General features: G+C 37.5%; 1 protein-coding gene across 1 annotated transcript; it reads right to left on the bottom strand.

Annotated features, from left to right (window-relative positions):
• Positions 1 to 3,053: 3,053 nt before the first annotated feature.
• On the bottom strand, positions 3,054 to 14,321 carry ADAMTS1 (ADAM metallopeptidase with thrombospondin type 1 motif 1). The gene is made up of 9 exons (XM_027875588.1): positions 13,201 to 14,321; positions 10,505 to 10,851; positions 10,015 to 10,147; positions 8,976 to 9,143; positions 7,502 to 7,788; positions 7,024 to 7,210; positions 6,765 to 6,940; positions 5,635 to 5,810; positions 3,054 to 5,287 (listed from the first exon to the last, which is right to left on the bottom strand). Exons 1-9 carry the CDS (start codon positions 13,850 to 13,852, stop codon positions 4,588 to 4,590), a joined length of 2,826 nt encoding a protein of 941 aa, XP_027731389.1. The 5' UTR covers positions 13,853 to 14,321; the 3' UTR covers positions 3,054 to 4,587.
• Positions 14,322 to 27,363: the final 13,042 nt, after the last annotated feature.

Genomic DNA, 27,363 nt, shown 5'->3' with positions numbered 1-27,363 from the left:
AAAGTGGGTAAGGAGAGATGAGGAATCTGTTGTGGTGGTCCAAGTGGCCTTCTCCATTGCTCTACTCCAAGCATACTTAAGATTCCTGCTTAGGGTGTAGGTGAAGGTAGTGACTAGAGAGAAATCTATGCCTCAAAAAAAATGTTGCCTTCTCCTGGTCCTAAAGGAAAAGTCTCATGAAAGTCAAGATATGCATAAGTGTGTGTGAGGGAAGGCGAGGTGAGCTACAGGATGATGGATTGAGGTACCAATACTAGGGCCAAATGAAGGTTGTTTGAAGATTGATAATACCTGGACATGAATGTAGAGAGCAAGGAAGAAGCTGACAGATAGGGAGAGATTCATGATTCAAGAAAGAACAGGGATAATAACTCTGACAATTTGCCAGAGGAGATGGGAAAGGATAGGATGATGGTTATAGGTAGAAGAGTTGGTCTTACCAAGGAGAAAGATGACTACATCAGAAACTGGGATAAAGAGAAAAGTAACTGGTGCCAAAGGGTTTTGAGATGTAGAATGGCTGAGAATAGAAAGTTCACAAGGAATGGCTTCCATTTTCTCGATAAAGTATGAGGAAAAGTCTTCCCTTGAGAAGAGTGGTAATGAGGTGTTGTGGAAGACTTGAGAAGAAAATACAAAGTTTAAAACAGTTGTTATGGAGACTGCAATAGTTCTAATTCCTGTGGCTCTATGCTTCTAAAACACACTTACATTATGTAAATAAGTAAACATAAATATAAAATGAAAGATATAAAAAAGATTAATAATTGAGTAGTGTGCCTACCATGCCTGAATGATCTGTGATTTATTTAAGCTGAGGAACCTTCTCCATCTCCAAGGGGTGGTCTGTGAGCTTAGTTCTTTAAAAAAAATTATAATTCTGTTTCAATACAATTGGTTTCCTTTGTAATTCTACTTACTTCATGTATTTAGAATTATTATTCTGAGAAGTGGTCCATAGATTTACCAGACTGTCAAAGGGGTTCACGATTTTAAAAGGTTAAGAATCCCCTACCTATGTAATTTTCTGTGTCATATAAGTTCTATGGAATCATATACAGAGGTTAACTGATCATGCTTAGGGTAATACAGCTAGTGTCATGTTGTATTTGAACTTAAATATTTCTGACTCCAAACCCAGTACTCTAGCCACTATAATCTACTGCCTTTGTACCATATGTGCTGGAAGTAAACTTGAAAGCAAGATTGACTGGAGGTAAACTGTAATGCTGCCATAAATAATCAGTAAATTCCTGGATGGTACTCTGAATAGTAACCAAGAACTCAAGAAAAGTCAAGTCAGAAGCAAAAGTTCCATAACTGAGAGCTTTTTAACATTTTTCCAAATCATAGCATATTTATCAATTTGTAAGAAGTTTTATAATATGCCTCAAGTTGAAGTTTAGGTATGAGGGAAGGAAGTTCTCTCTTCTCTGAACATCTATAGCAATATTTCACCATTGATTTTCACATTTATCATTAACTACCTTCCATCATTAGTTATGTTTTTCATACGTGTACCTTACCCTTTCACTCCTATTTCAATTGGAAACTTCTGGAAGGCCAGGTATTATCTTAAATTTTTTTGAATCCTTCTAAGTACATAACATAATCTGTGATTTCATCAGTGTAGTAATGCCAGTGAAGAAACTCCCTTTACCAATGCAGACTGGCAATTTCTCCACAACTTATAGATGTCTAGGCACTGAGAGATTAAATGACTTGCCCAAAGTCACACAGCCCGTATGTGTCACAGACAGGACTTGAACTCAGGACATCCTGACTCTGAGACGACTGACTTGTAGGCATCTATAATCAATAAACATTTATAGAAATAAGTTCATGAAGTTAAAGTTTATGAGTATCTTACATGACAGAACAGACGATAGAGCACACTGGGCCACTGTGCAGATAGGCACAGCTCTATAACAAAAGAAGACACAAAAGATGGAGAGAAGATGTCTAAGAAACCAGAGATGTACTTGACCAGGTTGGTATGAATCATCTACCTTCTTGATTCCCTCTCTCCCATTCCTCGCATGGCTTTCAGGATATTTTTAATCAAGATACTGGAGTTAGAAGGAATCTAAGATTGAGAGTTATTACCTGGAGAGTGGGAATTAGAAAATCAAGTATTCAAGGCAAAAATTATTCTGATTAAATATAAAGATGAATTAGAATTTAGTGTTATTCTGAAATAAGTACACTGTGTGGAAATATTTTAAAAGACTACTACTTCTACAAATTAAGAGAGAAAAAAATGAAGTTGGACTGTCACTGGCTAATCACATAATCAGTCATACCTTCTCTGCTGGATAACACAGTTAACAATCTAGACCAACCTCTTCTGTTTATAGATGAGGAAACTGCTCAGACAAGTTGGGGTATTTGTCCAAGGTCACACAGGTGAGCTACCAGAGCTAGAATTTGAATTTTGTTCCTCTGACTCCAACCCGGGTACTCTTTCCTCTATGCTACTACCTCATAACTCTCTTTGAAAGATGTTTTGAGTCCTTTCAAAGGTACCATTTTGGTACACTCAATCCATAATTAATAAAGGGTAGCTAGGTGGCGCAATGGACAGAGTGCTAGGCCTGTAGTTAGGAAGACCTGAATTCAAATCTGACTGACCTCAGGCACTAACTATGTGATCCTAGGCAAGTCGCTTAACCCTGTTTGCCTCAGGTTCCTCAGCTGTAAAATGAGCTGGAGAAGGAAATGGCAAACCACTCCAGTATCTTTGCCAAGAAAACTCCAAATGGGGTCAGGAAGAGTTGGACGGGACTGAAAAACTACTGAACAACAGTAAGCTAAGAAAGAACTGAAGAGCTGGTACAATTTTACCAAGTATGTTATTCTCAAATAATAACTGACGTAATGAATTGATGACAGTTAAATGGTTAACTGAATATGTGAGGTTTATTTTTCTACTTGATTGCTTGAATGGTCTTTTATCTTAACAGATGATTTTATATATGTATAACAGTGGTGATGCATTTGAAATACACAATTCAAAAAGCATAAAGGACTTGGCACAGTTAAAAATGTCTCAGTCAAGTATTTATAGGGTATTTTATTAGATGCAGCACTAAAATACAGGAAATATTTTGTGAAAGTGAAAGAGAACACTGTTTACAACCAAATACGACTATTTTAACTGAAGTCACAGGTTATATTCTTTCATAGTAGATAAAAAAGGGTCAATCCAATATTTAGCTACATAGGAATCTAATTTCTTAAAAAAAATTAAGAAAACAATTATTAGTCTTTAAGTACAGTATGTATTTCCAATTTTCTTTCTCAGAATAATTTTATATTCCAACAAAATAAACGAGTTTTCAAATTCTTATTTTTTATTATATTTAGTAATATATACTATATAAATACTCTTGTTATATGACCTTTTAAAAAAGTGATAACTTAGATCAAATTAGGTAAGTATAAAAATAAATATGTTCATTATATGCATTTATAACAAACTGTAGTCCTTCCTAGAAGGAACAGAATTATTAAATACTTATAAAGTACATATAATTTACAGAAACATGTTTCACAATGTACATATGGAAAAACCATATTCTCTTTCATGTGACTGTTTGCATACTGCTATGGATGGCCCTGCTATCCTTTAGCTGTGTCCTCCGCATGATACAAGTGAGACTAGTATTCTTTAAAATGCACGTGACCAGTTTCTAAAATGATCATACTCATGCTCTGGCATTAACTCTTCTTATGCCATTGTACTCCATTGCTAAAGAGGTAATTGTCAATCCACATCATCATTGCAAGACTACATAAGGATTTGAGAGCATATACTCAATTCCCTGGTCACCAAAGAATGGCAACTCAGTCAATAGTTCTATCTCTAATTAACACCTGAGCCAGTAGGAAAATTACCCCTATTCCAATATTGAAGACTATATTTTTACTGACTAGAGTCATGATTTCTAAATTAAAATGAACTATAGAAATAAAATAATGATACAAAGTTACAAGTAAACTCAGATGTTTTGGTTGCTTCAGAATGTAAGACCATTCCTTATGCTAGCTAGACCATTCTGAATTTTACTCTTGATTTTTTAAAAAGGGCATTACTCATAAAATGATGCTGTGAAACCAGAGAAGCCATGAACAATGAGTGCTAACTGAAGCATTTAACATTAACAACAACAAAGCAACTATTTCCACTATCCCTCTCTCCTTATTCTTGGCTATATTGTAAGATGTCTTTCTTCCCAATACTAATCTTCCTCCAGGTTCAAAGACCTTTATTAGTATCATAATAAAAACTGAGAAAAAGTGAAAAATATTTGTTTAATTCACTTTGGCCAGTGCTTCTAGGTTCAACTTGTAACAGACTCTAAGGCATAATCAACTAGAAATAGAAAGTTAGTGAGCCTCATTTACTATCCCATCAAATTTGTTTTTGGCAGTATATTCCTATGATGCAACACCACAAACATCTATTTGCACTGGCCCCCCTTGAAGACATTCCTTATGAATTACATGCAAGATACATCAGATACCTCTGGCCCTCTTACCTTCAGTGCATTGACACTCTCACCTTTTCCCTAAACTGATTACTATTTAATTGCAATTTGTGATAGTACAAAGTTCTATATAATTTCTCGGTTTCTTTAAAGGATCACAACTTTCTTGAGGCAACAGGCCGCCATCATGGGATAGACATTTCAAGGTTCTTTTTTTGTAACCCTTTCCACATGTCTTAGAACATGGAGACCAATCACCTAGCTGCCACTGAGGACATGGCACATTGGCACAAGGTCGAGTATTTTCTGGTTTAAGTTCTTTAGCGCACTCTGAAGCAAGCTGCCCATTAATGTCTCTGCATTCTACAGATCTTCTTTGCCAACCCTGTCCACATGACTTGGAACATTCACCCCATTCTTCAATAACCCATTCAGAGAAAATAGGTATAGCATTGAAAGATTCCTTCTTTTTCTTCACAAAATAAGTGTATTTGATTTTAGGTCGAAGGAAATTGCCCACAGTAAGAACCTGTACAGTTAAAGGTTCTTTAAGAGGACTAAAACTGCGAATTCTTTCCATAGCTGCAGAAGAGCCACTGTATCTCAGGAAACTACCTTTGTGATTAATGTCTTGCTCCAATGTGGAGAGTGTAAAATCACCATTAAGGATATAGGTACCATCAGCAGCTTTAATGGCAAGGAAGCTTCCATTATTTTTGGAACCCCTCTGATTCCGTTGCTTCACTTCAATATTAGTTGCTCCAGCTGGAATAGTGACAATATCATAATAGCCAGGTCTATGGGGAAAAAAAAGTACAGATCTTGAGTCCTTATATGACCATATTATTTAGCTCACTAACAGGCACCCCTTGATGATTAGTTTTTATGGGGCTTAGAAAAATCATTGAAAATATAAAAAGGCATTTTTTAAAAGCCGCAAATTAACTGATGGTTAATTGGAAAGAACATTGACAGAGGATCTGGGTTCAAATTTCACCTTTTATACCTATTCCTCACTTAATTTTCTAGGTTTTGGTTTCCTGATCTATGAAACAAAGAATTTAGACCTCTAAGGTGCTTTCTAGTTCTCTATGATCCAAATCTACTATTTGGAAGGGAATAGAATATATGTTTATACACTTACTTTGCATGGGTAATTGAGCCAGAGACTTTCCTGCAGGTAGATCCATTGCCTCCACAGATACCACATTTGTCAAACTTCTTTTTGGAATCTATTAAGCGATCACAACCAGCTTTTACACATTGTCCTTGCACACAAACAGAGGTAGAATCTGGGCTGCATGGAGTACCATCCACAACCTTGAACAAAATATAAGGATAGCACTGCATTTATTAAAAAACAAAACAAAACAGTCTTCCATTGTTACCACACACACACACAGGACAAAAAGCATGCTATGTTAATGAGAAAGTTTCCCCTATTAGCATCTCTAATTTGCAAATGTTTTCACTGCCTTCAGTGCTAAAGAACTTAATGAGGAAAGCAAATGACAGGATTGTAATTTTTAACTGTATCAAATTAAATTTCTACTTTGAAAGCAAAAATGTAATTTCTTTCTTGGTAACAGCAGTTCTGAATGAGGCCACAAAATAAGTAAGGAAGTTTTAATTAGTCCAAAACGTGTCCTAAAAATAAGGATATTCAAATGCTTGCACTTTTATCCTACTCAATGAACTGAAGGTAGTGCTTTTAATCTTAGCAAAAAAAACTGGAGACTATCAATAGAAGGTTTTAAAAATAAGTGGTATCAGTGGACAACTATTCACTAGAGGCCGTACAATATATAATCAAATTGCAATAATTTAAGCCTTAGGTACTATTCTAAGTTGTATTCTAAAGCAAAATTTGGTCCAATATGTCTTTGATGTATATAATTAATTGAAATCAATTGTACAAATAACAAATGCATAAATTAGATATTTGTCAAAATTGAACAAAATATAAAACCAAAAAGCAGTCAGCTGCAATTCCATTCTGCTTCCATCACCTACTAAATGGATTAATCATTTCACCTCTTTGGGCCTCAGTTTCCTCAGGTGTAAAATAAGGGAGATTTGACTAAACAGCCTTTGTAGTCTTTACCACCTCTAAATCTGTGATCTTATGATCCATGGAGAAGAAAAAGAGCATTGACATCAAAGTAAATTTCTATTGATCAATTAAAGAAAAAGTATTATGGCACAGTTGTATGAAAAGCTAGTAGAAGGGCTTTTTTTAAAAAAAATACAAAAAAGAGACTTAAATTAAACTACCTTGGGTTGCAGAACAAAGAAATAACCAATGCTTTTAGCTTGACAAATAAGTTTACATCTGTCCTTTGGTGACACTCCAGCATATTTAGGAATCCATTCTACAACAGGTCCATTTCCAAAGGGAGCTTTAGAAAAGTCATTATGGGCTTCACATTGTTCTTCTCGGAAGGTTTTTCCTGCAAAAAGAATTAACAAATATTAGATCACCATCTTTTAATATCTCTTTTCACTTCAATCGTTTAGATTTGTGGCTACTCACCATCGTTATATGGACATTCCTCAATATTACATGACCTGTATCTCACTCTTTTGCCTTCACAATATTTTCCTCCATTTCTAGGGACTGGGTTGTCACATTCCCTAATTGTATATTGTATTCCTCCACCACAGGTCCTAGAACAGTCTCCCCAGGGTCCCCATGGTCCCCAGCTTCCATGAATAGGAGTCTAAAAGGGAAAACAAATGGATCTATTTATTTCGTACATTTAACATTCAATTATGGAAAGAAAACCACCAAATGGACATTCTGGGATAAATCTAACAAAGATTGCTAACCTCTTAGCATTATCATACCTTGAATTCAACTTTCTCAATTCTAGACCCTATTCTCCATGTGCCAATTGCTCAGATCATCTTTTAACTTAATTTTCAAGATGTTTAATACCAATTTGGTGTTTTAAATAGTACTTTGTAGATGATAGGGTATGCTATTAAAATAGTTCCACAGTAATACTCACAAAGGAATACTTGTTGTCAGTCTTGTTCACGCACTTGCCATTGATACACCATTTTCCTTCTCCACAACTAGTGCCATCTGCCCAAGGAAAGTGTTTGGTTTGGCACACAAGCATTCCATCAGAAGTGCCAGTACACCACAAAGTTGTACATGTGCTTGCTGCATCTGGGCAGTGTTTGGAGTCATCCCCAAAAGTAAACTGGCACTGCCGGTTGGCATCGTACAAGGTCCCTGGGAGATCAGAGGGAAGCTGTAGGGGCTTGGAGGGCTTGTCCATTAAACATTCGCCTGTAAATCAAAAGAATTGACAAATCTCATCTAGTAATAACAAACATTTACTGAAATTGTTGTAAGAGGTGGATTCTCAGCATTTTTTCATTTAACAAAATAATGCATATAGTATAATTAGAGAGCATAATGAACTTGTTTATCAGTGGACCTAGGTTCAAGTCATTATTATCACTTAATAGCTGTGTGATGTCATAGAAATCCCTTAACTTCCTTGAACCTCAATTTTCTCACCTATAAAATGGGATGATAATAAAACTTTCACTCCTTTTGCCATAGGATTGAGAAAATAAATGACATAATGCAAATAAATTGCTTTGCAAATCTTGAAACAATACATGAATTTGAGCTATCATGATCATTGTGATGCACATAAAATGCTTTGAAAACTAAAAAAGCATCATACAAATGTCACTTAGGATAAAAACTGACCCTGTGATTTTATCTACATAGGCAACTCCTGAGTGAGGAAACTTGAAAACCTCTACCAATGAAAGTCAGCACCTTTTCTACAACTTATTATCAGAGGGTTGCCTAGAGGTTAAGTGACTTGCCCCTGGTCACATGGCCAGTATGTTAATCTAGTTCTTCTTGGTTTCCAGTCTAGCTGTCCATAGAGCGTACCATGGCGCCTCTCTTAAAACAATGGCTGAATTTTAGGAATTATGAGACAATGAAGCATATAAAAGTGCTTTGAAAATTATAAAGCATTGTATGAATGTAACTATTAAGTTATTATTTCACTGAGCTACATCATGACAAAGTAGGTAGAATACTAGACTTGAAGTTAGGAAAACCTGGATACCCATAGACAAGTTACTCTCTGATCCTCAGGCAACTCTCTAAGACCTACTCACTAAATTAGAGATGGGTTCTGACTTTTGCTGATGGAAAAAATTACCACAATTTGAAAAACACAGATCCATAACACTGGTGTATTATTCTGCCAAAAGGTATTTCATAAATTAAATTATTTGCAACTACTTTTCATTTTGAAATTATAATTGTTCTATTTTGGGGCCCACTCAGATACAAAATCATATCTGAAAATAGGATAAAATATCAGAAAAATGAAAAATTGCATTAAAGAGAATAATAAATCAAATTAAAAAGCCCCTTAAAATATTGACTCTTTAGCCGAAAGCTTAAAAGGGCACATTAGAATATAGTTCTGAATCAGAACTTACCATGACCATTATCCAAAAATGATGTAACCATGTAAGCACTACAAGGAGACCAAGGCTGGCTTCTATCCAAATTGGAAAGCATTGAGGTCATAATGTGGGAATCCCAGTTTATACCATTGATACTGGCACATTGCTTTGCATCATCATGTGGCATGTTAAACACGTGACCTGAGAAACAACCCCAGATTCACCATTTAGTGTTTATATTTTGCAATATCTACCGAACATAGACATCTGTAATCCCAACTTCATTAGTGTGTTCCACAGAGACTGCAGAGGACTGCTACTTTATATTTAAGAGAGACTGGAAATTTAACTGTCATTCTTTGAGGAATTGTTCTTTTCAAAAAGACTGAGAGTTTAACTCATTATAGAGAGTTCCTTATCTCATGGTTGAAGAGAGACTAAGTGAATTACAGAAAAAGAATGAAGAGGATTCCTTTCCTGAGAAAACTATTTTAACTCTTATCTTGAGAAGAGGCTTTATAAAGAAAATTTCTGAGAGTGGTTGGATGCAATCCTGAAAGAGCTGAATGGTGGTAGGTAAAGGAAAGAAGAAAGAAATAGGCATTTATTAAGTGCTTGCTGTGTACTAGTCACTGTAATAAGCAAACACAGTATCTCTGCCCTCAAGGAACTTAGGGGGCATGATTGTGAAATCTGGAAAGTCAGGAACAGGGCCAGAAATGAAGGCTACCCCAAGCACCTTCACAGAATGGAGGAGAGAGAGATAGAGAAAGGAGAGGAGAGGAAAGAGATACAGAGTTCAATAGAATTCCTAAATTCCTAAACTTCAAAGAATACTTTTAAGTGGCTGTATTTGATAATGCAAAATAATTTTATATATCAATGATTCCTATACTCTTATTTAAGAATCTAATAAAAATGGACTCTTTTGATACTTTGAAGGTATCTTCAATTATATACTACTGATTTTAATGGCAAGTTTTATTATCTACCAATATTCTCAGATTTGTGTGTTTGTCTATCAGCTGAAATAAGTGAACTGAATCTAAATGTTATTCTAAATTTTACTTACCTAATTCATGGGCCATTGTGAAAGCAGCTTGTAAACCATCATCTTCTATAACGGAACAACTTCGGTTTGGATCACACACTGTTCCAACATCAGCCATCCCAAGGGTATCACATGTCTGGGCACCACAAAGGTTCTAGGAAGAAGAAAGCAATTTTATTATTAATTTTGAACAGAGAATTAACCTTGGAAAATCTTTAGTAAGCTGGTTTTACTTATGTATTATAGCACACATATTCCTTGATATTTAAATAGCAAATCTTTCCTTGGCAGCTGGGAGATAAAGTATATACATGGCTGTTATTTAGAACCCTTCCCAATTTTTTAAAATAGAATTACAAGATAAAGTAAGGTTATCTGATTTAATATTTTGAAAAATTCTAAAGTAGAACATAGCAGGTAAGGGTTGAAAAATAAAATAAGTACGTCTTTTTTGAATCTTTATTTCAAGTTATAATTCTTCACTTTCTCCTCCCTCCCTCTACCTCCTCACCTGTCTGGTGAAAAGAACTGCCGTGTCATAATGTTCTGCATCTCTGTCACTGGGTGGATTGTGCTGTTTTTGCCAGCTGCAGAAATTTCTTAGAGTAAGGGCAGCATTCGAGGTCACTTCAGGCCCCTTCTGTTCCTCATAGATGACTAAAATCTTCACCACCACCAGGCTAATTGAATTTCTAATACTGGGATGTTTGTATAATTTGGACGCAACAGAGAACAGAGTCAGGAGGTAGTGCTTTAGACCACTGCCATGGTACTCTGCCATGGTCTGATCTGCCACAAGCATGGTTTCCACATAGCGAGGGCTAGACACAAACCTTTTTTTTCTTGTGTTCCCAGTTCCTGTATTAAAATAAGAAAGATAATTTGTTCATAACATTAGCCAAGAAGTCACCTTGTAAGAGTACATCTATTGTAATCACTCAAATCAATTAAACAAAACAAAATATATACCTCAAATAACAAAAATTCTTCATATTTGTCTTCCATTGGAAGTATTTTTAATTTTAATTTTTGTTTTTAAAAAATAACAATTGCTTCTGAGTGAAAATAGTACTTTTCTGTGTAAAGGCTCTACAAAATACGACAGTACTAACAAAATCCTACCTAATAAGTCACCTTTGCTACTTCTAATTGCTCTCATGATTAACCCTTAGCCAATAGTATTGTTCTGAGTCACTCTTTCATAGGATAGGAATTAATTCTTGAGTGAGATCATTGAACTTCATGTGGAAGGTAGAGTACTAGATTTTTTAGGCTTTTTTCAAAGGCCAATACTGGGTGAAAGAAATAGGCATTTATTAAGTGCTTGCTGTGTACTAGCCACTGTAATAAGCAAACACAGTATCTCTGGAAGTCTACAGACTAAGTAGCTCCCCTTCAGCTGATGGGGACTATAATTTGTAACATTTTTGCCAAAGGCAACATATGAAATCACTCTGCTTTGTAGGCTGGTTTTTTTTTTTTTTTAACATATTAGGGAAACAAATGCCTGACATGCAAAATATCTAGTTGGAAAATCAACTTCAAATCACTTCCCTGACTCAGGAACAGTCTTAAATGTGGCTAGTTTTGGTGGCCAGTTTTGCCACAAAGCTTCTGAGGTCTCCATCAAGGAGATCTCCAATCTTTCTCTTTTCATCTCTCTCTCTCTTTTTTTTTTTTTTTTTTTTTAGGCCATTGGGGTTAGGTAACTTGCCCAGGGTCACACAGCTAGTAAGTGTCAAATGTTTGGTCTGAGGCTGGATTTGAACTCAGGTCCTCCTGACTTCAGAGCCGGTGCTCTATCCACTGCGACACCTAGCTGCCCCTCATTCCATCTCTCTATTCCAGTCTCTACTTTTTTTAAAGAAAAAGCAGCAGTGAGGCAAACATACAAGAGAATGTGGTTAAGGCCACTGATAAAACTCAATAACAACCCTTTTTAATTAGAGCTCCCTCCAATGTCTCCCTAAGCCTGCTACTGTCTTGGTGAAACTGAGGCTCTATCTAAGGGAATGAAAAACAGCATGAGGAAACGAGAATAAAACAAAAGTACACCAGAAAGAATGGAAACTGGAGAAAAATTGGGGAAGGAAAAATCCATAATAAAAAGAAATACATGGAGCATATCAGTCAAGAAAAAACAAAGTACAGTTGACAGAAAAGTTGACAAGAAAGGAGTTTAGGTCAAAGATTGGCAACAAAAAAGTGGAAAAAAGAAAGGGGGATAAAACAAGCTACAAAAGAGAAATGGCTGTTGTAGGGTTGCAATAGTGAAAAATAGTAGAAGGAAAGAAGACAGAACTTGATTTAATGCTCAAAAGGGAGACTTGCCTCAGGTAAGAAGTTGTAATACACTCCCTAATATAAATATTAAATGTAGAAATTAGAAAACAAAAAATAAGGCTTCGGTAGCACAGTGGGCAACCATTCCTAGAAGAGTAAATGGGAGTGGGGGGAAGTGGCATACAGCCTCACTACCATCAGAACAAATTTCCTGGCCCTTCCCTTTAAGATTCACGAATGTATATGTATGTGTATATGTATATATATGTATAAAGAGAAGAGAGAGAGAGAGAGAGAGAGAGAGAGAGAGAGAGAGAGAGAGAGAGAGAGAGAGAGAGAGAGAAAGTGAGAGAGTTAGTTTCTTAGGAGGCAAAGTAAAACGACAAAAGTGCAGCCGAGACAAAACTAAACATGGCAAGAAGCAAAAAAGGCACTGGGCAAAGAAAGAAGGGAAGGAAAAAATCGTGGGGATGGGGGTGGGGAGAGAAATCCCCGCCCTTCCTTCCTGCCACACTACTAAAGCAGGAAGGAGTTCAGGTTATGAAACTGTCTCCAATCTCCTTCGCCTCACTTTTCGTCCCGTGGATTCCCCCGGGCATCGGCGTCCCAAGATTAGGACATTTTCCTCCCCGTACACGTTTGTGGGTTTCTCAGGGGTATGAAGATGCTAATCTTCACTAAGCATTTAGTAAATGGAACGGACTTCGTTTCTACCAATATTGGTCTGTGAGCACGAATATGTGCTGAGGCCTTTGAAACATTCCTATTAAACATGTTGCATATGCACATATATAGGCATGGGTGCACACACTACATGTCTCATGGGGCATCTTCCACAATGAGTGGAAACAAAGTTACACAGGAGAAGTAAGGGAACAGGGAGGGAGAAAAAGAGAGTTCGGCCGTCCCGGGTCCTATACCTACCTGTTAGAGGACCTAGGCGCTGCTTCCACCCCTCTACGGGCTGCCTCTGCTCCTCCGCCGGCTTGGCCTTTTTTTGTTGGAAGTTCTGGTCACTCACTCCGCACTTGGCGCCGCTGTGGCTCTTCAGCCTCCGGCGGAGAAGGTGAGGTTGCGGCTGCGCCTCCTTTGAGGCGGAAAAGGGGGAGAAGCGGATTTCGTTGGTGGCAGGCGGCTGGATGAAATACTCTTCTCCCTGCAGGTAAAATGCCCCACGGATGCCAGCACAGAGGCTGAGAGCCGCAGCTGAATAGGGGTCTCCGTTCACGGTGCCAGAGTAGAAACAAAGCGACAGTTCGTTCGTGGGGATGAATGAGCGCTGCTCCTCCACAAGTTTGCTCCCCAAGTACTGGAGGGTGAAGCCCTGGCCGAGGAAGCTGCTGTCGGGGTGTAGCTCCAAGCTCAGGCGCTTGCCGAAGGCATCCAGGCGGTAGAGCTTTTTGCCTGGTTCTGGAGAATCCACCGGGACTGGGAGCACTAGTTCCTCGTCCTCTTCCACAGGGAGACAGTGTACGCCTGGCATAGTCAGGAAAACCATTGCCACTACTACCAGAGAAGCTTCCATCAAAATTGGCAGGGACCTCTCCTTTTCCAACGGCCACGCTACTGCCCCCATTCTCTGTCAGCTCAAGTGTGAAAGCTCTAGTTTCAATTAGGGAGCCTGAAAACCTTTCTTTATTTTTTAAACTATTACTTTTGGTAGCAACATTTGCAGTAATCTAAAGTTTACAGCAGGAAAAAAAAGTTTGCGTTAACTAGAAACTGAGAATGAGGAGCTGGTATACTGCTTGGCGTTTTGCTTTCTCTGATGGCTGCTGAAAGTGGTCTGCAAATGGTGATGGTGGAAGAAATGTCTACGTCTCTTTTCGGTGGGATTCTCCAGGCAGAAGGACGAGAGAGGGCAGGAACTGGTTAATCTCCCGTACTCCCTTAAGCTTCTTCTGGTACTCAGCGTCCTGTCTGTTGCTGCCTTGTGTTTAGTTTTTTCTTTGGGATAAGGGAATGCTGAAGCAAGAAAGACAAATCCCTTGCTTTGGCCTTGCTTGGCTCAGTCTCCTTGAGGCTTTGCAGTGGGAGTGCAGAAACCTGGCAGCCCGGTCTCTATTTTATAATGTTTTGTCCCCAGAGCCCCCACCCCTCCTTACGGGAGCACCGCCCCCCCCTTTTTTTTAATGTGCCTGTGAGCTAAGTTCATACGTAACTTAGCTCATGCAGCCCCAGCAGCCTCAGGCTGAGCAGGCTGAAGACTGGGGGAATAACGGTGGGGGTAGGGGTGCGAGACTGAACCTGGCTCTGGGCCATTCCTTCGTTAGTCACCAGCTGAAGGGGCGTTGTTGTGGATGATTTTTGTCTTAGTAGCTGCTTTGGTGGCAAAAGTTTCCCTGTTATCAACACCCTTCCCCCTACTTCACAAAAGAACAGCCCAGCAACTGTCCCTCCATCCAACAAACTCCAGCCTCCCGAAATTCTGTAGCACAAAAAGAGGGGTGGTGTAATGTGTTAGGGGGAGGGGTAATCTAGAAGTCTTTATAACTACCTCTTCTTGGGAGATTCCTTCTTTTGAGCCCATCTTGGCTTCGGAATGAATCAACCACCCCTACTCAAAAGTTTCCTATTGTCAGCTTGCGGCAATCCCCGGCCCCACCCCCATTCCTTGTTCTTTCAACCCACTTTCAACTTGGTCCAGGGGTGGAAGCTTGCTGGGCGTTTGCTTCCAGAAAGAATCTATGTCCCCGCTCGCCTGAGCTATTACCCTTACTGGGATTGCAATCCTTTTCTTGGTCTGGGCTAATCTCCCTTTAGTGAAAGAATGGAATTGCTCTTCTTCCATTTGAGAAGCAGTGTCCCGCCCAATCTTCTTCCTCTCTCAAAATTAACTCCAGGCACTCCTCGGGTTGTCCTCCAGCTCCTGACCACACCCATATCAAATCCAAGACTTCCTTTAGACTGCTAGTAACTGGTGGGAACCATATTGTCCAACCTACGAAGACAGGGATTACTGGAATAAGGACGTGTATGCAATGAAATCAGGGAAGTTCTGACAACCTTCCCCACCCTTTTCCTCAAGGAAGGGAAATGGCTGTAGCGGTGACTTTGAAATGAAGGTGCTAACCCACAAAGAAAGTTCTTACCGAGAGAGCAGGGTTTAGGGATTTTTCTATCCAAAGAAGGAGGGACTTGTGACAGGAGAGGAAGGAAAATTTTCACAATCTTTTCGAAGTCTGGGCTACCCCAAGGGAAAAAAAAATGGAAATATCTCCATTTGCCCAAATCACTATTCGAACCCTTTTCCATTTAATCTGATTATCCATATAGAATTTAAGCAGTGTTTTCTAGTTTTCTTTCACGGAGCAATCAGTCCTCCCCTTCCCAACTCCTAAAACAAACACAGGCTTTCCAGTGTTCTTTATCGCTGTACTTCCTTTTCCCCATAACTGTCCATGGAAAAGCTTCCCAGTTTGCCTTTCAGGCTTTGAGGCATTTCCTCTCCTCCTACGACTTGCTCTCAAAATGGTGTTTTATCAGTCCTTTGACTCCCACTGTTGTTCATCTTTCCTTCTGGAAAAGGACCAATGATTTTAGGAAATTAAGAAAGAAGAATGTCCTGGGCTGTTGGAATTTACACCTCTCCCCATTTGCAGACCCTTTGTCTCTACAAAATGTAGATAAAAGTCCACAAGTGACAATTAAAAATATGCTAAAGGCAAGGGAATGAGGAAAAAGCCATTGTGTTTAATATCAATTTTTGGTTCAATTTGTGACTCATTTAGTTTTAGTTATCCATTGTCTCAACTTTTTATTCATTATTCTGCCAAGTCACTGTTGCATTCACTCCGTCTCTGTCTCACCTGCCCAAACTTTTCTTTATTATTCTATCTCTTTTTAAAGGATAGATGTGTATTTTGCTCATGTCTATATAGATGCTCATGGAGAGATATCAATAGGTATCTAGAGACTCATACACTCACCTCCCCTTTCTATAAACGGAAGCCTGATTCCGGCCATGAGGGGAAGGAGGCCGTTGGTACCAGAGGCTGGCCACTCCACTCTTAAGAGGTAGGACAGGTGGCTAGAATTATATCTATTTGCCACCTCCCCCATCCCCCAGTCTAGAGGAAATAATATTTAGATTCAATCTGAGATTCTGATCGCTATCCCTTAATGGGAAAGGACTGTGCCAAGCTATATATCCAAGGCTTGACTCTTTCCCCACCAAATTCCAGTTCCACATAAAATAATGAATAGCAGATAAACTCATTTATACAAGCTGATAACAAACATAAATCAGAGAAAATATAGAGGAGAAGGTATAGAGATGAGAATATATCAGACAATACATAGAGTGAGATAGCTCAGCTTATCTAGAGAAAGTCCCAGCTCTCACCCAAGGGAAATCTTCCAAAATCTATAGTATAGTAAACTGAGGATACGGATATGATTGAGGTGCTGAATCCTCTATGTATTGGCTTTTTCAAAGGCGGAAGCCAGAAAATCAGGATCTCTCTTCTCCCAAATTCTTGCCAACTCTATTCATGCAGTCATGAAGTCTTATTCAAATGGGCTTTGAGCCATGGGTTATTTTTTTCATATTATAGGGGCCCAACCTTGGAGCTCTGTAAATACTCCCTCTCTGGTTCCAGTGGAAACCACTATATGGCAGCTAGACAAAATACTGTTGATGGCCATGGGTGTCTGAAGAGCTTGTACTGTGTGAGAATGAAAAATCTCTTAATCCGCTGCTAATGTGACAGAAATGATTGTTCAGGGGTTGCTGAGCCAGAAGTCATTGGGTATACATAAGGGGAGACTCATTCCTTCCTGAGACCCCAATTCTGGGAAAGGTCACCCACCTTTATCCCCCTCCCAGATGTGCTTCCTATTTTCCATATTTCAATATCATGACTCCAAGCAGGTACTTTCATTTCTTTCTCCTCTCACTCCCAAACTACTTTTTGGTTTTAAGTTTCCTTTGGTGTGTTTGCTTTCCCCATTAGATATAAGCTGGCTATCTGGACCATCCTCTCCAAAATCCTGGCTCAAAGGTCACAATGGCTCAAATTCCCAGAAAGGAGAAAGAAAAACACAGAACAAAAACTAACAGTCCTTTTCTTGGAGCCAGGGTTAAAAAAGATGGGGAAGGACAAGTGATCTTGGACAAGTTTCTTTACCTTCATAGATTCTGATTTTCTCATCTAAAAAATGAAATCTGAAGGGAGTTTTGGACTTGGAACTGGGACCGTAAGTTTATGTATTTGTGATTATACCTTCTGAAATAAATATTTCTATGAAAAAGTTTAAAAAAAAAGTCAAAGGTAACATTTGAACCCAGGTCCTGTGACTCTAAAACGATTGCTCTTTTCACTATGCTCTACTATCTGCTGACTTAATAAGATATAACTAACTTTAAGACATGTTTAAACAAATCCCATTCTGTTATTGCTTGGTTTATTCTTTCTTGTGGGAAGCAGCTTTTTGCTTCCCACATCAAAGGCTCCTTATAACATCTATTTTAACAAATATTATGGCACATAATTTATTTTTCCATATGTATGCCTAGAATATTTTTTGAAAATATGATATGTAACTGCCCTTTCTTGGAACTTTTATAGCACCTTGTACAGTATACATCATTTATTTCATATTGGATTTTTGTGGCTGAGTTTTATCCTCTTACTAAATTCCTTAAAGTTAGGAACTCTGCATACATTTTCTTTGGTTCTTATTGTCAATCAGGCAATACATATTTGTGAAGTGCCTACTATGTACCAGACACTGCTAGTTTATCGAATGAACATATTTTTTACATGAATTTTGGAGTAGTTTATCTTTTACAACCCATTTTATGAGAGAGAGGAAAGTACACATTTCAAAGGCAAGAGTAAATATGAGATATTATTATTTGTAATGGGGAGACAGTAGCCAGTGGGGGCCCAGTCGCTGGGGCAAGGGTAGTTTTGTCTGCCTGTTGCAAATCCAAGCAGAGGCTGTTGATCTACTTTCAAGTAACCAGGAGAAGGGGGGATGGCAGTGGTGGGGGGGAGGTAGCTCTCCACTTCAGAGTATGTGCAAGTATTCTGTGACTGTTTCTCGTCATCTTAAATCTAGTAAAGGCAAGTTTTTAATTGACTGCTAAGTTGGACCTTAGAGTACATACAAAAGGCTTATGCCAGAAATGAACCTGGTAGAAGGAAATTTTGTAGTAACCACTTTAAGTCTGAACCCAGTCTTTCCAATGTAGGAGGGAAAGAATGCCTTAGTATAGATAGGGAAAGGTATGTGTGCTCGTACTTCTGTCCTTGGTATACACTCTCAGTAAATATCCTTTTAGAAAAGCTAATTGATGATAATTGGTTATGAATGTTATTGAGTTACCAGCTGGCCAGAATGATGCTGGAGCACCAATCACTGGTAGATGATATTGTGGAGATGATAACTGTCCAACTGATACTGAAGGCAATACACAGGATTGGGGCTCATAAGAAACAGTAGAAAGATACAGTGACAGTTCCTAAATGCCTAGAACCCTGGTGGAAGATGGACCAGTAGCCTTGTTCTTATAACCTAACCTACCAATGGAGGTGGGGTTGGGGAAAGAGACCCAGAGCCTCTCAAGTGTGTTAACTGAATTTTTACTGAACCAGTCTCTAACCTGAGAATGATGCAACAGCAGGCCAGAGACAGTAATTAGGTATTTAATTTATTTCATTGTGAGGAAAGATTTGCCAATATGAAACTCTACTAATCAGAATTACAACTTGCTGAAGTGAAGACAGAGATTTTATACCTAAATCACAATGGGAAGAGAGGGGGAAGGGGGGTTACAGACAATAGTTTCTATGTCCAGAGTGGTTTCCCACAACCAGCCCACAAATCCCACAATCACTAAGGTACAGGTGTCCTGAAGTTCTGTGGGAACAACATTGTTCAAGTCTTTGGGGCTTGTTACTTGGTGGGTCACAGGACCAGAGTTCTGTGACCAGAACAGGTTCTACAATTTTTTATCCATTTCACTTCAGGTATGCAGGAGAGTGATTGTGAGCCTTGTCAAAGTTTGATTGATCATTTCAAGCTGCATTGTGAGCTCTCTCACAAGAGACGCAATTCTGAAAAACTAAATTATTAGTATATTAATTATTAGTATATTCATTATACATATCATATTGAATAATATGAAAACTGTATTAATGATTTCACATCTGCAATATGTTATTGACTAATTCTTTTTTTGGCTAGGCAGTAGGGTTAAGTGACTTGCCCAGGGTCACACAACTAGTAAGTATCAAATGTCTGAGGCCGGATTTGAACTCAGGTCCTTCTGTTTCCAGGACTGGTGCTCTATCCACTGCGTCATCTAGCTGCCCCAGTAATTCTTAACTTGTAAAAATGACCTGTATGATAAAATATTCTCACAAATATCAGTTTCAGATTTAAGAGAATTTTTTGTCTCTATTTACAGAACAGTTTCAAATGAAAACATATTCAGGCATTTTAAAATGAAGATAAAAGATTAAATTGTTAATTATTAATCATATATGCATATATGTCATGTTTATATCTATTTAAATTTACATATTTGTGCTTACTATTTACATAATAAAGTTCAATAAGTATTTGTTGAATGAATATAATGATGCACATTAGCAATAAGCATGTTTAGGCTTAGTGTGATTTTCAGAAAATATAAATAAATATTCAGCTCTATAAACAATTTAATGTTGCTTATTTTTACCTAATTTTCATAGCATGGGTCATAACATTTAGAAATGGGAAAGTTGTATATTATTAATTTCCCCTATAAGATACATGGCAAATAAATAACATTTTTATCCTTGCTCATGAACAAGGCTTGTTATTAGTGACTCCTATGGCCCCTTCTCCCAAAAGAAGCTCATGCAAAGCCTGGACTCATTCTGGGTGGCCAAATTCTAAAAGCGACTTTTTGTGAAATTCTGGGGAAAATGTCCTAAGTAAAGCCTATATATGGTCCATCTCTACGGTCACCCCAAAGTGGATTAACAGAGTCTAGGTGGTAAAGTGGATAGAGTTCTTGGCTTTGAGTCAGGAAGACCTCAGCTCAAATCCTATTTCAGATACTGTAGGGGAAAAAACTTTTGGAATGTTTAGAACAGAATTGTTTATCATTTAGCCCAGGATGTGTAATACATGATGACTCCAGACCTTCTGGGTCTAACAGTCAACATGCCTTGCTTCTATGTAAAGATTGCTGCAAGGAATGCAAGGAATTACCTGCTGATAATACATCTCAAGTAACTTTATCTTATTTAGAAACTGCCATCAGCTATTATGTCCTTGTTCCTTTGATTGAACTCTATATAATGTAAAACTTATACAGGTTAAGGGGGAGTTGGCCACTTTTTTTTGGCTCTCTGCCAAATGACTTAAATTTGTTTCTAAAAACTCTTTTATGTTTGGGTTTTTTTTTTAACTAACAATGTGGTATCAGAAAGGGGATCCCTCAGGGTCAACTGGAGAAGCCAAGAGGCTTTCTCAGACCATGGACATTGAATAAGTCTTTGCGATTTCAGGATCAAATTGGGTAGGACCAGCCTATATGGAATTAATTGTTACAATGAGAACCTGGTGAATATCCCCCAAGTTCTGGTCAAACTCAGTCACTGGCCTCAGACTAGGTTTTAAGACTGAGGACTCTGGGTTTCCAGAAAGTTAAGGATCTGTGTTTGGCCTTAGCCCTAAGTGAGTTAGAACTAGCCTGACTGTCCTGATACACGAATTACTAGTCCTCTTGGATTGATCTCCTGAGAGCTCTTGAGGCAGCACTACAATCAATTAAAATTCAGCTAGTATTCCTGCAGATCTTTCTCTCTTTTTTTCTTTCTCTTCTTGTATTTCTCTCCTCAATCCTCTGATGATTTTTAGAGATAAATAGGCAGTAAGGTTGGAAAGACTAGGGTTTCCACTGCAGAATTTCTCCAGTATGCACAAGATGATATTTACTTTGAAGATTTTGAAGGGAAATACCCACCTGAGTCATAAAGACCCTGGTAAAAAAAAATCACAGAGAAAGAGAGCTTAGAATGGTGGGGAAGATTAAATTTCATACCTAAAACAACAGCTATCTCTATTATAACTCTAATGCTAAATTCTTTCCTAATAAGCAGGGACTTACCCACTGACCTTTTGATCAGACTTTCAGCGGGAGATAAGATTTTAGAATAGGCAGGAAAAACTGCAAGATCCTACCTCTATCTTCTCATCCTTGGATATGTTGAGGTTTCAGAAATAAAGCCAGACAAGAAAAATGAAAGCTTTTTCCTGGTTGGTAGAAATTCATGGCATTATAAGTTAGAGACAAAATTTGTTATTGAAATGTAATATTGTGATGATAAATTTCTAAATTATGGTTTTAATGTTTTTGTAAATGCTGAAATATCTTAGTGGATTTTTTGTTGGGGAGATTTGTAGCCCCCTAGTACTAAGATTATGTGCAATGTTAAGTGAAGACTGTTTACTCCTCAGGTAGAAGTCAAAGGAGTTTGAGCTCGCCAAAGGGATTTAGTTATTTGTTAGCTTCCCTAGCTAACTGTGTAAGACAGCATTTCCCTGACATGGAGTTTTCTTGCTTAACTTGGTGACATTTAAATCTCCCTTTTCAATCAGTCCATTGTGTACCTTCTAAATGTAACTTAATCTGCAATCTGACTTAGTTTACCTATGAAGTGTGTTTAACGAGGTTAATTTCCTTAGAGGATGTATGAGATTATGAATAATTGTGAATTTCATTAATAATAAAATATTCAATTTTTATGAATTTGTCTTTTTAAAAAACTTTTTTGTGATGCCATATGCATTCTTCTCTGCTGTTCCTTTCAATGCCTGGGCAATCTCTCATATTCTATAGTGCACTTGTTTTCTGTTGCAAGTCCAAGCCTCCTAACTTACAGCCCCTGTTGCTTACTCAGCTTGATCCCTCAGACTGTGAGACATTGGGAAAAATTTGCCACCAATTTGTGCCCTATCCTTCTTTAAAGAAATTCTATCAAGCTCTAGATAAGAGGAGGAGGGTGCCTCCACTGACTCAGGTTATTTTAACGAACTTCCTTTTAAATCTTAACTTCATTCTCTAATTCTATAATGGTCCTTCCACTAGTATGAGAATATTGGACTTTACAAGCCCAAAAGGGGAAAAATTGTGTATGTTGGGAAGAAACTTTATTGGAATGTTTGGACTGTCCCTACAAGGTTTAGACCAGACTTGTTTATGACAACCCAGGATTTGTGAGACATACTGAACATGATGAACTCAGAGACCTTCCAGGTCTAACAATGAATATGCCTTGCTTCTGCATAAAGATTGCTGCAAGGAATGCAAGGAATTACCAACCAATATATATCTCAAGCAGTTTATGTGCCTTATTTGGAAACTGCCTACGTGTTGGCCAATTAGCTATTGTGTCCTTGTTCCTTTGTTTGAACTCTATATAATGTAAACCTTACAGAGGCTCAGGGGAAGTTAGCCACTTTTTTCAGTTCTCCCCTCTGCTGAGCAACTTAATAAACTTCTTTCTAAAAATTTTTTAGGTTTGGTTTTGTACTCAACTAGCAACACTTATAAGCTGTGTGACCCTGGGTAAATTGCTTAATCTCTGTCTGCCTCAGTTTTTTCACTAAAATGAGGATGCTAATAGCATCTCCCTTTTAGTGTCATGAAAATAAAAGATATTTGCAAAGCATTTTGAAAATCTTAAAGTACTATATAAATGCTAGCAATGATTATTATTTAAAGGTACTCACTCTACAAAGTAGTAAACATCAAGTATAGGACAGCTATTTATTGTTCCCACTACAAAAGAAATGCTTAAAACACAAAAGACTCATAAGTTTGAATTGATATGTATGTATATGTATGTATGTATATATACTTTAACAATACCTAAAACCCAAATCAATCCATTGCTTCTATTTCAGACTAATTGGTAGTGCTGAACAGATAATTCACATTCACCTCACATCTGTATTTTCTCAGCAACTCAGAAAATCCTATCTCTGGCCAGACAGGTATTGCTTGGACTTTTTTAATCCTTTCAGCTGTGGCAGCCTCCTAACAGTGGTCATTTTCTCTTCTGAGAAGGGTCTAACTGTTACAGGAACTACCTATCAATGAGCAACCAGTCTCTGCTCAAGAACTTTTGACTTCTTGAACTCACAAGGTAGCCACCAAGACTGGTTTGCTATTAGGTGACCCATGCTCAGGGGGACAAAAAACACATGCAGAGTAGATGAGGTCGTCAAGGACTTGAGGTCTAGTCACAGGCTTGACTAGGCAAACAGATTTGTTGCTATTTTGTCATGACAGAATCAGGAAATGTTTCTCAAAGGATGTGGCACTTGGGGACTTGAGGGAGAGTTAGGGATTTCAAGAGACAGAGGAGAGAGCATTCCAAAGCTGGAAGGACAGCCTTTGGAAAGGCACCAATATAGGAAGTAGAATGTCATCTAAGAGAATCTAAGAAAGGATTCAAGAGTCAGATGGATCATACAGGTAGAAAGTGAACCATGTTTGAGCAATGTTATCCCTCCTCCTCCCACCCAAAAAAAACACAAGAAGACTCAAAACCTCATGTGAGGTAAAGAAAGGGCGATATCAACAGTGTTAAATTATGAAGAGGGGTCAAGAAGGATGAGAACTGAGAAAGGACATAGGATTTAGTAATAAAGAGATCATTGGTGACCTTAGAGAGAACAATTTCTGTTGGTAATTTCATTCTCTATTTCCATTTTAATTTTTAGTGGTTTTTGATGATGGTATTGCTTCCTCAAATTTATCAATAATCTAAATCAACATATTTAGGCCACTAGGTGGTGATATTCCCCAACAAATACTTCATGATCTTGCCAATTTATTGCAAAACTTTTTTGACCACAATATGTTCTAAAAATAATTTTATTAGCTTTTAAATATATCTATAGTCAAAGGAACTAGCAGTTAATATTGAAATTGCAGTTTCAATTAGGTAGATAGGTAGTTTAAAAACATTTTTTACAAAAGGATAAAATTTTAATGGCACTATTTTTGATCCTTAGTTCTTTTGCTTAAATAGTTAAACTGGTCAAGAAGGAAACTGCTGGCAATAAAGTAACGTTATAGATAATTTGCATCCTTCTATGAGAATATTGCACATTACCAGATTCCTTCAATTGGCAGCTAAGAAAAAAGTTCCAGTGAAAAGTGCAATACACGTTTTACAAAGGTTAAGAAAACTACCTATAAAGTAGAGGCATGTTAAGTTATACTGCAATAAATCTCTGATCTCATTGACGTGGATATAACTTTTAATGATGCATATTGCAACTCATCTGCACCTCTCATAAGATAATATGACATCATGTGACTTTTGGCCATGTCCTTCCTTGATACCCTGTTGGGTGTCTACTCAACGTTCTCAGGGCCTTCTTTGAGTTCTTCTGACACCAGTCAAGAGTTTGTCCTTTGACCCAAATAAATGGAAAATGCCTATGTGTCAGACCATATTATGCAGTTGGATGCATTATCCTGAACAACTATCCCAGTCGTGGAGCTTGTCCATTTGTGTGTATTTGTGTGTGTGTGTGTGTGTGTGAGAGAGAGAAAGAGAGACATAGCCATATCTATACTCATACATACACTAATGGAGAAGTATTGTATTGTTTAAACATAGTATAAAAATCCAATAGATAGTTGTTGCTATAATACTGCAATTTATTAATTCCATTGATATTTGTTTATTAATATGGCCACATGTAAACTATCATTACTCTCTCTCTATATATTTATATAAATACATATGGATACACATACACACACATATATGTGTGTATCTATCCATCTGCAGGATAGTTATCAGGATAACTCATAAAACTGCATTATATATGTATACATACATATGTATATATGTGTATATGTACACATATGTATGTATATACATATACACATGCAATGTCTTAGACAGACACTGCAAATGAACAATGAGTTGGGCTCAGAATTGAACAGAAAGTGGAAAGTGATTGGATTGCCTTCAGGAATCTGTGAAGGTCTTTAAATGATCCCAGACTTTTCCTTAACACAAATACCCTGTTTAAAAAACAAATCCAATGTCTATCTGGAGATTTTGAAGGATTTTGAGATTTGTCAAAGTAAATAGATTTTGGAAAGTAACTCTTTCTATGAGAGGCAGGAGAGAAGTACTCTCAAAATCGTGAAGACCTCAGTTAAAGCATGTTATCTGACACATGGATTTTGTGAGCCAAAGACAAGTCACTTAAAATTAGAACGCCTAAAGGCAACTCTTTTAAGACTACAAATTACAGAACATGTGCTATATTATTTTAGTTTTTCTAACTTAGAATATTTTTTCCAATTACATGTAAAAACAATTTTTAATATTAATTTTTTAAAATTTTGAGTTCCAAATTTCCTTCCTCTTTCTTGAGATGGTAAGCAATTTGATATAGGTTGTATATGTGCAATCACGCAAAACATAGTTCCATATTAGTCATATTGTGAAAGAAAACCTACACAAAAAACACCATAAGAAAAATAAATAAAAGTGAAAAATAGTACGCCTTGATCTGTATTCAGGCTTCATCACTTCTTGCTATGGAGGTGGATGGCATTTTTCATTAGGATTCCCTTGGAATTGTCTTGGATCATTATACTGCTGAGAATAGTTGTTATTCACAGTTGCTCATCATACCATATTGTTATTATTGTGTACAATGTTCTCCTGGTTCTGCTCACTTCACTTTGCATCAGTTGATATATCTTTCCAGGTTTTTCTGAAATCATCCTGCTTATCATTTCTTATAGCACAATAGTAATCCATTACAATCATATAACATAACTTGTTTAGCCATTCCCTAATTGATGGATATCCCCTCAATTTCTAATTCTTTGCTACCACAAAAAGAACTGTTATAAATATTTTTGTACACATAGGTCCTTTTCTTTAATCTTTCTCTCTCTTTTTAATCTCTTTGGGATATAGTATCACTGGATCAAAGGGTATGCACAGAATAGCCCTTTGGTCCAAGTTCCAAATTGCTCTCCAGAATGGTCGGATCAGTTCACAACTCCACCAACAGTGCATTAATGTCCTAATTTTCCCACATTCCCTCCAACACTTATCAGTTTCCTTTTCTGTCATATTAAGCAATTTGGTAAGTCTGAGGTGGTACGTCAGAGCTGTTTTAATTTGCATTTCTCTAATCAATAGTGATTTAGAGCATTTTTTGTATGACTATAGATTCTTCATCTGAAAACTTCCTTTAACCTTTTATCAGTTGGGGAATGACTTGTATTCTTACAAATTTGACTCAGTTCTCTATATATTTGAGAAATGAGGCCTTTATCCAGAGGGTCCCAAACTTATTTGGCCTACTGCCCCCTTTTCCAAAAATTACTCAGTGCCCCACTGGAAATCTACTTTTTAATGCTTTTAGCACTTTTTTTTTTGAAATTTGCAGCATTTCAAAAAGATATAAAAATATATTTTGAAATGACACATTTTAAATTTCATAATTTATTATAAATTTCATTTTTTCCTGCATTGAAATTTTGATGATGCAATATTGCATCATGTAACCATATAGTATCATATTGTAAACAAGTCATCACATGCATATATTCCTGCTGATGCATGCTGGACTTCCTGACAATGTGTGACATGCTCTCCTGCCAATACTTGCTTGTTAAGACCTGTCAGCAGACTTGACCACTGATGGGTTATAACTTGCATTTTGTGTATTTATTTGAAAAATAATGTAATCACTATGACTTTAACTCTGTTATACAATAAATAAAATGTATGAATGGTTTTTCAAAATTTTTTATCTTCTCTTTTTTCCTTATGCTTCCACTGTCCCCTTATTTTTATTCAATGTCTCCAATTGCACCTGAGGCTAGTACTACCCCATGGATTAGTACAGTGCCCCCCCCCAATAGGGCAGTATCGCCAACTTTGGGAACCTATGCTGTTACCAGAGACACTTGCTGTTAAGATTCCCCCCCAGCTTTCTGCTTTCTGTGTAATCTGAGCTGCATTGGTTTTGTTTGTGCAAAATCTTTTTAACTTGATATAATAAAACAATCCATTTTACATTCTGTAAATC

The sequence above is a fragment of the Vombatus ursinus genome, unplaced genomic scaffold (genome assembly GCF_900497805.2).
Source record: "Vombatus ursinus unplaced genomic scaffold, bare-nosed wombat genome assembly UNPS02014809.1, whole genome shotgun sequence".
Taxonomy (NCBI): Eukaryota; Metazoa; Chordata; class Mammalia; order Diprotodontia; family Vombatidae; genus Vombatus; species Vombatus ursinus.
The sequence above is the reverse complement of the archived record's forward strand: the minus strand, read 5'-3'. Positions and strand labels throughout refer to the sequence as shown.